Below are 14,565 nucleotides of genomic sequence, written 5' to 3' on the forward strand. Positions count from 1 at the left end.
GAAAACTATCCTGTCCTCCTAGGTCTTCTAAACATTAGATTACAAATATATTTTTAGTGTTAATTGTTAAACATTTTGAGGAACCTTTATCCTGTGGGAAAGGAGGACGTTAAAACCAGTTGATATCTGAAGTTAAAATACAGATAATTTTACAATTTTTGTGACTGAGAACTGGTGACCCAAGACACTGCTTTCTTTGTCACACAATGGACAAATATAACCCATAATGCTTTTCGGAATTATATTCTTCCCTTCCCCCCTTCTTTCATTCCACTGTGGCCTAAGAAGGGCGTCTCCAAATTCACGACCCTCTGAGCGAAGAAATCCAACAATATTCCTATTGATAGCCTCACGCTTTACGAACTTTACGTAATCGCTTGACGTCGAGGGGGATGGCTTTCAAAAACTATTCCCCCCCCCCTTTCGATTCCCGACGTGCCACGAGCCGTTGCCATGGTAATTCAGCTCTGCTTACACCAACGGTCTTTTTTTTTTTTCCTTTTTTCCCTGACTGACCAACCTCTCGGCTGTGATTGGCGGACACCCAAGTAGGCGGGGATATCCGTTGGCCGAAGGAAGATTCTAGAAGGATTTACCGTCGCCATTTCCATCTTAGCCTCCGTCCGGGAGAGACGTACACGGCTCCTCCGCACCTTAATTTATTAAATATATATATATATATTTTTTTAATTTGTAATTTTTATTTTAATCGCGTCGTGTGCGGCCCTATCCATTCCTGCAATCATGGAGGTAGGTCCCTGCTTCATTTAAATGATGCCTTGAGTCCACTGTTGTATTTAAATATGTCACCCTTTTCACGTACACTAATGATGAAAGATTATAAAGCCGTCGTTTGGGTACCAGCTACAGTAATCATTTTTAATGGATGTTTAAAGCGTAAAAAAAAATATATCCTCAGATGATGACTGTGTTTTATACCTTGATATTTTATTCTATTTAGAACCAGTGTTTTATATAATATCTATATCATACTGTATAAAGACCGTGACACCTGGTGACTAATGAGCACCGCCATCTTGGCTGTCCGTTATTGATATCCTGCTTCCCCCAGGCTCTGCCAGTCCCATGAATGGCGGTCCCAGGGATGGTATAGCAGAGATGGCTGTGGAGGATCTGGTTTCCTTCCTGTCTTACATGTCGCAGTGCTTTCCTCTCAGCCGCCATCTTGTCTGCCTTTAGCTGCAGTTTGAAGGCTGTGTGATGGCCGCGCCTGGGGCTCCCATCATGTCTGACAGCATTGAAACAAGCAGGGCCCTCATTTATAAAATGAAGTGCTGTATGTGCTGCTGTTGGCAAGTTCCTCACCATCCTAATCGACTGTTATAAGGAAGATAGATCTCTCTAAGGATTCTTTATTGTGACCTGTAATTGTGGTGATTAAACTAATACGGTGTTGGTTTTAAAGGGAGAGCAACCCTGCAAGATGTCCCTTTTACTTTTATAGTTTGTCATCTTTTTCCTTTCAATGTAGGACACCAAACGTTTCAGGCACCTTTTTATCAGTTTCCTTTTTTTTTTTTTTTTTTAAATGGAATGAGTCTACTGTAGTACCTATTTCTCCTATAACAGATTTCACTGTTACTTACCTTAACTGAGTGAAGTGGTCCAGTGAATAATAAACTGAATGTTAGTCTACAGATGCATTGCACATGAATTGCATATAGAGTGCTTATTGATGAGATTTTATAAGCTTGCATGATTGATAAGCCTTCATTAGAGATCAGGTTATATATAACCAGATTGAATTGTTTTCTTAGCCACTCCCTGTTTATGAAGAGGTGCATAGGATTCCTTGTTAAGCCAAGAAAAAAACAATTTTTACTTTTTGTGGTTTTGTCTTTGTCTGCATATGGAAAGAAAATTGGATACATCTTTCTCAGCTTTACAAGTTTCTTAATATGCCACACACACAATTAGGATCACCTGTTCATTTTGATATCGTCTTTTTCTTGCAGAGGGAAAAGGAACAATTCCGTAAGCTATTCATTGGTGGTCTCAGCTTTGAAACAACAGAAGACAGTTTAAGAAAATATTATGAACAATGGGGAAAGCTTACAGACTGTGTGGTAAGAGCTAAACTTAGTATAGTGCAAATTTGTATAAAGCTGCTCTTAGGAGAAATCAGATTGTGTCCTCCTTGTTTTTTGCATACAGCACTGTTTTTTTTGTTGTTTTTTTATGCTGTATCCAGAAAGAACCAGAAAATGGTTTTCTCAGGCAGTATAAATAACTGAAGCTTTTACATATTTTTCTATTCACACTGATCAAATATATATTTTTTGTCAGCTTAAGTGCACTTTCCCAATGTCGTACTTGTTTGGCATTCTCCTGTTCTACATCTAAATGTTTCTGAGTGGTTTGACACATTGGGTGCCTTGTGGCCCAGTATGTCACCAGCATATTGCAGAAGTTACAGTAGTGGTTTAGCAGTATGAATTTTGTTCAAGTTTGGACAGCTTTAATTGTTTTTGTGCGTTTGCAATTTCCGCTGACGTGAAATTGTGGCCTCTACAGTAGCAAAATGGTGTTGGGCAGTAGTGGTTGTCGTGTGTTGCCATCTTGAGTGCAGTCTGCATACTTTATTTGAAGCCGTTAATCAAAGGCATGTAACTTTTTTTTTGTTTTGTTTTTCTCTCTCCTCTCGCTCTCTCTCTTTCTATAGGTAATGAGAGATCCTGCAAGTAAACGATCCAGGGGCTTTGGCTTTGTAACATTTTCTTCTATGAATGAAGTTGACGCTGCAATGTCAGCACGGCCACATTCTATTGATGGCAGAGTAGTCGAGCCCAAAAGAGCTGTTGCAAGAGAGGTGAGGACAGATCTTTGTAAAAAGAAAAGCCATGAAACAGTCCACAATTTATTGATTGTCAAGTAAACCATCCTAACTTGCTTTCTTTCCATAGGAATCCTCTAAACCTGGTGCCCATGTTACAGTTAAAAAATTATTTGTTGGTGGAATTAAGGAAGATACAGATGAACATCACCTTAGAGATTACTTTGAAGAATATGGAAAAATTGAGAGCATTGAAATAATTACAGACAAACAATCTGGCAAAAAGAGGGGCTTTGGCTTCGTAACATTTGATGACCATGATCCAGTAGACAAAATTGTCCGTAAGTAGAATATACTATTACTAAGTCGTGTAGGGGGGAGAGGGGGTGGCTTAATATTGACTTAGTTTCAACTTAGACATTTAAGTGATCATCTTTCAAAAGTTCATTTTTGGCAGTTACAGTATGTGCTGCTTCTGCCTTGATCTTTCTAATGCAGGAAATAACTGATCTCTAATACTGTTGCTCACTAAAGTGAGCATAAAGGTGAATTTCAAATTTAATGCTAGAAAAGCTGAACTGGAAAATGTTGGCTATGTTTCCAACTTGGTTGTTTTGTCCTTAAAGGGTCCGTTTAAGCACCATAACAACTTTATCTAAATGTTAAGTTTAACACCTTAAAGTAAGACTGCACCTGGGGGGCCTTGTGGCACCATAACTACTTAATTTATAAAAAGTTATGGTGCCTGGTGTGCCCCTTTAAATGTGAAATTCACTTTAAATTCATGTAACTTTTTAATTTAGTGAGTAAACTTGACTTTTTAATTTTTTTTTTTTTTCCCTGCTGTGGTAGTGTACAGAAATTGTAGATTATGCTAGCCTAGTGTACGATAATCTTAATTTTAATGACAGGAGGTGAATATTTTGCTTTTCTCTTTAATTTACTCCAATAGCAGCATGGATCATAGCATAAACTATTAACCAATCAAAAACAAACATCTGGAGGTTGTGTAAGCCTTGTATCAACTAGGCACCTCCTTTCTTTGCTGTTCCTTTCCAGTGGCACAGTTTACATTATTGCTTTTCAAGTGATCTTTGGACACATCAATGTAGGCCACCTGCAAAAGTGAATGTAAGTTCTTGGTGATGGTAGTGAAAGTAATCTGGTACCTGGATGTTCTCCTATAAAGCTACTTGCTGCAAAGGTTTTTTGAACTGTATAGTTTAGGTGTAGGCTCTACCTGTAGTGAAATTGAGACAACTAGTAGAAAAATACTATTGCAAATACTTTTTGTTTTGAGAATTATTTTCATGATATGTAAAACACTCCTCTCATCCCACTTTAGTGCAAAAATACCACACAATCAATGGACACAACGCAGAAGTAAGAAAGGCATTAACTAGGCAAGAAATGCAAGAGGTTCAGAGTACCCGACCTAGTAGAGGAGGTATGTATGTTTTTATTTGATGTTTATTAAGAATGTCTGTTAATGCGGATTAGTGAATAATGTGGAAATATAATTTATTTAGGTAACTTTGGTTTTGGAGATGCACGAGGTGGTGGAAACTTTGGACCAGGACCTGGAAGCAACTTCAGAGGAGGCTCTGGTATGCCATGATAAACTCTAAAGTGTCTAATTTTGAAGCATATATTCTAGAAAAAATAGCAAAGTTGGGAATTATGACTAGCTTTTTGTTAAGTATGGTGTACTTGTAAATTGTGCTCTTAATGTGTTTGTGGTTTTTTTGGGGGGGGGGGGGCAAAAGAAATCTTATTGTATGTCATTAGTGTTTTTAAAGAAGAAAAAAATGACTAACCTCAAATACAAAATGTAACTAGAAATTCTGGTAATATCCAACCACTTAAGACACTCAATGTATTCACAAAGATATGGACCACGTGTTACCATAACATCTTATCAGTACACCTATTGGCAATTGATTACATTAGACTTCTAAATAAAGGGATATTTTGTGAATCATAAGCACTACAGCTCATTGTAGCAAAGTCTGTTTTTGGGGTAGTGTGGGCGCGGGGTGGTGGATAAGCAGTTTTAGAGGAACCAGATGGCACCTTATGCCTCATCCCTGTAGTTTGGGATTTCCAGAATATTCGTACGTGGTTAATATAGGCCTGTTGCTCCCAAATATTGACAATCGCTACAGATTTTGGTTGCATAATGAAGGAATCTTCCTGATGTTATGTATCTGATATTACAGGCTGTTGCAACCAATTGGATTGCTACACTTTGCTTCAAAAAGTGGGAGAAGAGTCACTTTTAGTAGATATACCTCTCATGAAAATACACATGCATGTTGTCTTTGGGCGTATGTCTAAAAATAAAAACGAACAGTTCTAACTACAGCCTTTGCAAGCCCTATCGACACTCTTTCCCACTCCCTCTCCAAGCTGGCATAATGACCAGTTGGGTGTAGTGAGAAGCATCTGATTTTTCACTCCCAAGAGCATATGAGGACTGTGTACCACTGTAGTCCTGCTCGCTGTTACCTGTAGGTGAAGGCATGCATTAGGAGCTGAAGTGCTTTATGGGTGTGGAATGGTCCTTATTATTTTGACGTATTTTAAGTCTTCAATTGGTAAGTTTTCAACTGAGGACCCCAATAACAAGTACTGTATGTGGTCTTTAGCAGATGGTTATGGTGGAGGACGTGGGTATGGAGATGGATACAATGGATATGGCGGAGGTCAAGGAGGTAAGGTTTTTTTTGTTTTTTTTTTGTTTTTTTTGTCACTTCCCTGACGAACATTGCTGTGGGCATTGTTCATAAAAAAGCATAACTGTACAGATGTAGACTGTCTTTTTAATGTAATCTTTAAGTTTCTAAACCAAAAAGTTGGGGGTGGCTTTCAAATTCCCTTTGTCTGTATACAGACTGTTATTTAGTATGCTGTCCGACCCTCCACTTTTTCTTTTTATCAGCTTCAAACCTTACCTAAAAGATATTAAGTGGGAAAAACTTGCAAACTGTGGCCTTTGTTTCAGATATGCGAATACCATTGTTTAAAAAAAAAAAAATTTATTTCAAGGTGGTAACTTTGGTGGTGGCCCAGGTTATGGAGGTGGAAGAGGTGGTTATGGTGGCGGCCCTGGTTACGGGAATCAAGGAGGCGGCTATGGTGGAGGATATGACAATTATGGAGGAGGTAAGTTTTCAATGCAACTGTTGCATGAAAAACACTTATCTGAACCTTGTTTTGCTTTTTCACTAGAAAAACAAATGTATATAAAATTATATATTTTTATTTTTTTTAAAGGAAATTATGGAGGTGGTAACTACAACGAATTTGGCAACTACAACCAGCAGTCTTCAAATTATGGCCCAATGAAGAGTGGTGGAAACTTCGGTGGTAGCAGGAGCATGGGGGGACCATATGGTGGAGGTAAATCTTTCTGATATTGAGAATTTTATTTTAATAGACTCTCCTGCTGAATTCATAGCAGGTCTCTAGAAAGCATTGTACTGATGTTAATCTTTCTCTAGGCAACTATGGTCCAGGAAGTGGTAGTGGAGGAAGCGGTGGTGGATATGGAGGCAGAAGTCGATATTAATTTCATATTTTCCTCCTGGGTATGTATGTATTTCTCGATAATATTACTTTGTAATTTGCAGATACTTTAGCTACAGGTCTAAATTTCTCAGGATAGTATTGTCTTTAAATTGGTTAGCTGGATAATAATCATAACCTATTCTTTTTACTCTTTACTTCTGTTGAAACAGGCTTCACTGTATAAATAGGAGAGGATGAGAGCCCAGAGGTAACACAGCTGCAGGTTATCGAAATAACAAAATGTTAAGGAGACTTTATCTCAGTCATGCATAAAACATGCAGTGATATGACAGAAGACACCAGAGCAGATGCAGACAGCCATTTTGTGAATGGATTGGAATATATTTAAATACATTACCTTACAATGGAGGAAAGACTGTAAAATACACCTTTGAGACAGTTTCTTAGGTTTTTTTAATGTTTATTTGTAGTGGTCTTTGTAATGAGTGCAGCAGCATTCCTTTTGATAATGTTCAATTTAAGTTTCAGGTAACATGTGAAACCTTTTTTTTAAGATTTCTGAAAAGTTTAAAAGCAACTAGCCAGGATCATGGTGTAATATGAGACTTTTTTATTTTCCTTTTTAAATTTTCAGTGTGCGTGTGTGTATAGTTAAGCTGTTGTACACTTTCATTTAATAAAATAATTCGAAAGGAAACAGTGTCTCTAGATTTGTGTTGTAAAAAGGCGAGGATTAGAAATAAAGTCTATTTAAGAGTAATGTGAAGAGTGTTTGTCTGTTTGCAGTTATAAGGAGTGAAGTTTATAGATAATGAAGGCTATCTCTGCAAAGAGCAATGCCTGTTTAGATCTTTTAGATGCAGCTGCTTCTTCAATGGCAAGGAAAGGAAATATGTCCAGCGAGGTACTCTTCCCAGAGACACAGGTCTAGTACAAGAGAATTCCCGAAAGCGACTTCTAATTTCAGTCATTAAACACTGAGCTAAATTTCTGGATAAAGCGTTTTTGCTACTCTAGATTAAGGATGTCAACGAAAGCTGAGGGGTAGAGAAAAATAGTGCTAAGCTTCAGTTAAACTTCTGTAGGTAAGAACTTATTTTCTTTCTCTTTAAATAAAGAATAATGCTATGACAGTGTACAGTTATAGTAGTTACTGTTTTAGTTAACTTCTTGTATATAACATAACTTTAAACTCCCTATATAGTTAATATATTTTTATATAGCTGGTATTGTAAAACATTTTATTTTGAAATGCTTAGTATGCCTTTTCTCTTGCTGTGCTATAGCTTTTGGTTTTGACCATGGACAAGCAGTGTGTTTGAAAGGGACTAAACTTCATCTCAACAATGAAACTGCATAGATCCATGTATCTGGTGTTAACCCATTGTTAAAAGGTAATTATGGTTATTTAAATCTAGCTGTACCTTACCCTTCCATTTAATTTGGTTGAATTCTAAAGTATTTCAGTGACTTGAATGGAACATTTCTAACAAGTCACTTTTAATTACCTTTTTAAAGGTAAACTTATTGCACACAGATTGGGTGGGTGAAAATTTTCACCTTCAAGTAGGTAAAGATTTGGTCTATTTAGCTGGCATAATTGCCAGACAATGTATAATTTAAATGATACTATCCGGAAAATCACTTCATGTATTATTTTAATTTTTTTTCCCCCACCTTCTCCGTTCCACTCTGCCCCGGTATATAGCATTTGATGCCCCACACTTCCTAGCATGAGACTGGATTTAGTATTTGTAGTCTTAAGTATACTGGTCAAACTTTTTTTTTTTTTTTTGCTTGCTTGCAATATAACAAGCACACTAGATTTAAAACTTTGTATATCACCATAAACCGATACAGTAAGCACCAGAACCACTGTGGTTAATGTAGGCATTCTGGTGCAGAGAGACTGCCCTTGCAGTCTCAGCAATACAAACCGTGGAGGCAATGTATCTGATAAAACGGTGATTGGTGCAGAGTTGCAACTGCTGCACATGCTTTCTAGCCTCCCAAATCCTTCCCAATGGGAACCATTGCATTGGCTGAGATCGTCTGTAATGATCTTAGCTAGGGGGAGTTTCAAAACTGTTGCATCAAGGCAGCTGAAGGTAAGGACATCTTCCACTATGGGGGAGGGGTGCATAATGTAAAAAAGGAACTCTTTTAATGTAAGATTGTGTATCCCTGATGTAAGTGATAAATATTTTACAATACTGGTCTCTTAAGTGTCTTCTGTTCACTTGCATGCATAAACAAATGCACATGGGAATTGTGGCCAAAGCTAGTTTCATAATTTATGTTTGCATATCAATAATCTGCTCATTCCTGTATGTAGATGTGACTTGCTGCATCATCACTTCATTCAAAACATGTATACTCTTAACTCACTCCTGTTCCTCCTTTGCCAAATAGTTCTATAAACTGTAATGTGGATGCTCCCTCTTGTCTTACCGATAGTCTTTCTAACCTAAACTTTGTCTGACAGGTGAATCTGGAGCAGGTAAAAATGAAATTGAAGAATTGATTGCAGTGTTCAAAGTAATTCTGCTGGTGCAAGAACACTTTGGCAAAAGGAAACCATTTCTTTCGAAAAGCCGCAATGATGAGACCGATGATCCCTGTGTGGGAAATCCATATAGTTTTGTATACTATTTTTTTTTTTTTTTTTATATTAAACAGGCAGGCACTGTTCTTGTGAAATTTTTCACTTTGTAATAAACTTTATTTTTATGAAAGTCTGTTTGTAACATTTGTGTAATACAGGCAAAGCAAGATAGTTTCTCTAGTGATGTAAGCTGTTTGGTTGTGACTTCCTCTCTGTGTGAGTGTCAGTGTTGTGTTATTTGGTGTAAGATTTTTAAACTGCAACTATGTATACAGACATCTCAGTGTTTGAAAAAGTCTTAATAATTATATGTACATTGTAAAGGTAGTAACTAGTTTGTACTCCGGAATATAAAAATAAAATAGAAAGCAGGCACTCTCAAACACAAGTAGGAAACTAGCAATCGTGTGTGTACACGTTACGCACCATTTGGGTTATGTATCAATTTAGCTGTTGTCCAGCAAAGGTTTATGGAGTATGTGTATTTTATCCTTCAGTACAAATTCCGTTGGAATGAGTGGGCCTTGAGTAGAATCTGACAGCCATTTTGCTGTCATGGCTTGATCACGAAAGAACATTACAATCATTGCAACAGTGTTCTTTGTCATCAAACTGCATTACCTATTGGGTATTACACTAACCCATGGCTAGGGTTAACTAACCTTAAAGTGATAATATAGGCACTCAGACCACCTAATCTAATTGAAATACAGTGCCCATTTAAATTTTAAAGTGAAACCATTGCTTTTATAGAGAAACTGCAATGTTTACTTTGTAGGGTTATGAGTGTCTCTAGAGGCGCTTCTTGCAATGTCACAGACTTCAACTGAAACTGGGTCAACTCTTTCCTGTGGGGAGGCCTAATGAACATGATGTGCTTGCTGCACATGCTCAAGTAGGTTTTTATGGGGAAAAGAAGCACAGAGATGGTGACACTCATGTTAGGAATACAGTTTTGTGTTCCCAACATTAGATGTTCCTTTACCACTTGCTTCATTAACCTGACTAGTTTACCTTAAAGCGATACTGTCATGCCGAACTTGCCTTTCTCCTATTATTTCCTTTCTCAGAATCTGTCAATCATTTCTGATCTTGTTTGTTTTTTGTTTTTTTAACAAAACACAAAGTTTGAGACCATTTTGTCTTATGTATTTTTCCTACACTTGACTTTCTTTGACCAAAGGAGGAGCTTAAGTCAGGTCCATTTCCTGTGTCAATGAAAGTACTCGCCCATCTTCTTGACACAGGAAATGGAACTGACTTAAAGGGACACTCCAGGTACCCAGACTACTTCTGCCCATTGGAGTGGCCTGGGTGCCAACTCCCACTACTCTTAACCCTGTAGGTGTAATTATTGCAGTTTATGAAAACTGCAATATTTACCTTGCAGGGTTAACTCCTCCTCTAGTGGCTGTCTACTAGACAGCCACTAGAGGGCACTTCCTGGTTTATAGCACACTTTCGTCGCTGGACGTCCTCACACTATGTGAGGACCTCCAGCGTCACTGAAATCCCCATAGGAAAGCATTTTTCAATACATTCCTATGGGGATGTTTAATACGCGTGCGTGACATTGCCACGCATGTGCAATAGGGCTCCCCCGCTGGATGACGTGGGGGGACCCTGAACCAGCGCCGATGTCCCTCTGTGCTGGATACAGGTAAGTCACTGAAGGGAGAGGGGACCTGCAGTGCCAGGAAAACTGTTTTCCTGGCACTGGAGAGTCCCTTTAAGTGCCTCCATTGGTCAAAGAAAGTGAAGAGTTGGGAAAAATTGAAAGGACAGAGTAGTCTCCGCTTTGTCTTATGTTTTAAAGAAAGCTAGATCAGAAATAATGGAGAGTAACTGACTCGAGACAGAGGTAGAGAAAAGGAAATCAGGGTAAATGAAAGTTAGGCATGACAGTGGCACTTTTAAAGGGACACTTTAGTCACCAGAACTGCAGTTTATTGTGTTCTAGTAAGTATCATTCTCTTCAGGCTTTTTTTTTTTTTTTTAATCTGGAGAAAATGCAGTGTTTACTTTACAGCCTAGTAATAACTCCAGTGGCCACTCCTCAGCTGGCTGCCAGAGGTGCTTCCTGGGGCAGTGCTGCAGTGTCTCCACTGTCTGCATGGAGACACTGAACTTTACTCATAGAGATGCATTGATTCAAGGAGATGCTGATTGGCTAGGTCTGTTTGGCTTGTGCTGGCTCAACAATGCCTTATGCGTGGCTCTTCTGATGTCAGCCAAGGAGCCATATCAGGGACATAGCCAGCAGCAAACTGGAATAAAAGTAAAATTCTATTATATTTAAGGGTGCTAGATTTGTATGTTTTTATTTGATCAGTGGAGTGTCACATTAAGGTAGTTGAGATTTGACATCTATGCCTTTTTATTATTCTCTTCTTTAGTGTTTTCCACTAAGCATTTTCCAGTGGTATAAAAGTAAACTGGGGGTTTTGGGCCCCACAGGAGTTATGGCTAAGGTGGAGATCACACATGGCCTAGCCATACCACTTCATCCCAGCAAAGGGCACTGTGATAGGCTGAAAGCAGTCATATGACAATCACCACTGGCCATTGTTGCTCGGGCTATTTCTTCCTCTTTAGCCCAAGCAGCAGAGAGAGGATTGGCTGATGAGGACTCTTGAGCATTAAAATAATAATGATTTTATGCTGAATGGAAGAACAGCTTCAGAGGATTCCAGACTTCATAACCACTTAGACGAAGCAGTTAACTGCCTACAGTGTCCCTTTAACGTAAGACAACAGTGCAGTTTATTTTGTTGACTGATGCAATCTTTTCTGAAAGTGTTTCTTTTGTAGCATGCAAAACCATTTGATCAAATTATGCTCACTTTAGAACTTCTCTCAGAAATGATATGTCCACCAATGTAACCAAGGCATACACATGCAGGAAATCATGCACCTGCATACATCACAGTACTATAATTAACCATATTGGCAAACCACCTGTAGTTTATTATAACAAGCCCAAGTTGACTTAGAGTAAGGTTTCAATATGTGTTGGACTGTAGCATACAGGCAGATTTTATGTACTTCATATAGCCATTGTGAACACTTGTAGAAAGCCAGCACAGGCCAGTAAGATATGTTACATGAAAGTCCCGTAATAAGGCCTTGATGTAACATTTTTGGATATGCCTTTCAAATGATTTAACTTTTAAAATGTTTTTGGTTCCTTCCCAAATATAGAAATATAAAAAAAATATATAATACACTAAACATATTTACACCAATATGAAATATCAATCTTTAATCAAAAAAAATTGTCATTTGAAAAAGCTTATTCAAAAATATTAATTAGAGGTCTAAGTAATAGAAGATCCTAAAATAACCATATACTACCATACTTACACTAACTAGTAATCTATGCTGATAATTCACTTACACCCCCCTAAAAAAAAAAAAAAAAAGCAGTCTAGATAAAGACAAACTGCTGCTGCAAGTGTGTGTTCCAGAGACAAATTGGGAATTTTGAGAAACTTAAAGGATCACTATACGGGTGATACTAGAAAAATTAAAATATCGTGCTAAAGTTCATTTATTTCAGTAATGCAACGTAAAAAGGGGAAACTAATATAGGAGATAGACATGCAAAGCAAGATAGTTCAAGCCGTGATTTGTCTTAAGTGCGATGATTATGGTTTAAAGTTCATGAAAACCCCAAATTCACAATCTTGGAAAATCAGAATATTACATGCAATCAATAAAACAAGGAGTGTACATAGAACAATATCCGACCTCTGAAAGGTGTAAGCATGCATATGGACTCAGTACTTGGTTTGGGCCCCTTTTGCAGCAATTACTGCCTCAATGCGGCGTGGCACTGCTGAGGTGTTAAGGAACACCAGGATGCTTCAATAGCGGCCTTCAGCTCTTCTGCATTGTTCGGTCTCATGTCTCTCATGTTTCTCTTGGCAATGCTCCATATATTCTCTATGGGGTTCAGGTCAGGCAAGTTTGCTGGCCAATCAAGCACAGTAATCCCACGGTCACTGAACCAGGCTTTGGTGCTTTTGGCAGTGGGCAGGTGTCAAGTCCTAATGGAAAATGCTGCTGAGAATTGGGCACCTAACACAGCCACTATCCATATCTCCTAAGACGGGGATTATACCGTCCAGGCGTTGTACGGCAGAGCTCTCAGTAGCTCTGTAAAGTGTGAGTTGTTCTTTTAACTGGCTTTTTACACGTATATGTGTTTTAACATTTATGTGACAGTGCACTATTACCTTTCTATTTTTTATCTCCTTTGAGGGCTAAATGCATCGCCATAATATTGGATAACCTGTATGTATGTATATACTATAATTACATTATATTCACTTTGAGCATCTTTGTGGCGCGGTTTACCACTTTGTTTTTCTTTCATTTATAGGGATAGGACACTGATGGGTTAGATCAGTGTCCTCCATGGTCAGTGTCCTCCATGGAGAGGGTATGGAAAGCATAATAAAGAAGCAGGCAGATAAATCACAAATAAAATAATTTTTACCTGCTTTTGTCAGCCTACAGAATGAGTCAACTGTCTCATTAAAAGCTAAAGCTTTTGGAGAGGGGCGGAGCCAGCGCCTGAAAGAGCAAGTCGCAGCCTGCAACAGCTCTGAGTTCTGGACCCGACAAAACGGATCTACCGAAGCCAGAAAATACCTTCTGGGCTTTGAGAGGGGTTTCCCGAGTACCCTGCACCATGGGGAAAAAGACAAAGAAGCACAGAGCAGATCCCGGATCAAGAAATATTTGCGCTTTCATGCACCCGACCCTGCGGCAAGAGCCTTTCAAGATGGCGCCGGCTGAGGCCTACTCTTCACAGTCATCGGACGACGACAGCTTACCTGCTTCCATACCTGCACCCTCCAAGGTACAATCTGTGCCCCAGCAGCTAGAAGAGCTAGGAGATGCAGCCACTTCCATGAAAGCCGACATAAAGGTGCTGATGTAAAATATTAAGGCGATGTTTGATGCCGACATAGCACTTGTCAGAGGAGAAATTGCTGCGCTTAATGGTTATGTCTGTGGAGGAGACCCTTAAGAGCACCAGAGTGGCGCAAATGGCCACAGACGCAAACCCTAGGATCTTTACAAAAACAGTGTGCCACACTGACGGCCCAGCTAGCCGGTATAGAAGACAAAGTCAAGGCAAGAAACATGCGGATCTGGGGGTACCTGAAACAGTCTCCAACATGGAACTGCCGCATTGCTGCAGGAGGCTTATAGCCACTTTATTAATACCAAAGCAAGCTAAGCAGATAGGCACCCCAAGGCACCCCAGGATGCACCACAGGATGTGCTTATTAAAGGGAAACTCCAGTGCAGGAAAACGATTACTTTTGAAGGAGTAAGCCTGATATTATACAGGGACTTTTCAAGACACACCCTTACATGGCGCAGAGCTTTTCGCCAAGTCACCCAGCAGCTTCGGGAGAACTCTATCCCTTATAAATGGGGGCCCCACCGTTTGATGGCAGAACACTCCAGCAAGACACTCCTCCTGTCACATATCTCCGAGGTGCCAACTTTCCTCCAATTATTGGGTCTCCCATCGACAGCAACAACAATGGATGCCCATCCACCCTGCAGAAATAAATCCCTTTGTGCCCAGGGGAACAGTGCCAAGGGCGGCAGACTC

At 39.1% G+C, this 14,565-nt stretch overlaps 1 protein-coding gene across 5 annotated transcripts; it reads left to right on the forward strand.

Annotated features, from left to right (window-relative positions):
• Positions 1-614: 614 nt before the first annotated feature.
• On the forward strand, positions 615-9,060 carry HNRNPA2B1 (heterogeneous nuclear ribonucleoprotein A2/B1). 5 transcript variants are annotated; one of them, XR_010090779.1, is made up of 13 exons: positions 615-750; positions 1,977-2,087; positions 2,684-2,830; positions 2,925-3,135; positions 4,140-4,241; positions 4,324-4,401; positions 5,443-5,508; positions 5,843-5,959; positions 6,071-6,196; positions 6,298-6,384; positions 6,535-6,572; positions 7,612-7,719; positions 8,811-9,060. XR_010090779.1 is itself a non-coding variant. In XM_063452361.1 (11 exons), the coding sequence occupies exons 1-10, from the start codon at positions 745-747 to the stop codon at positions 6,363-6,365; spliced, it is 1,032 nt and encodes a 343-aa protein (XP_063308431.1). In that variant the 5' UTR covers positions 615-744; the 3' UTR covers positions 6,366-6,384; positions 6,535-7,022. The 5 variants fall into 5 exon arrangements, 2 of the variants coding, with proteins under 2 accessions (XP_063308431.1, XP_063308432.1); XR_010090778.1 differs by having other exon boundaries at positions 6,298-6,572; XR_010090780.1 differs by lacking the exon at positions 6,535-6,572.
• The last annotated feature ends 5,505 nt before the right edge of the window (positions 9,061-14,565 follow it).

Source organism: Pelobates fuscus, chromosome 4 (assembly GCF_036172605.1).
Source record: "Pelobates fuscus isolate aPelFus1 chromosome 4, aPelFus1.pri, whole genome shotgun sequence".
Classification (NCBI taxonomy): Eukaryota; Metazoa; Chordata; class Amphibia; order Anura; family Pelobatidae; genus Pelobates; species Pelobates fuscus.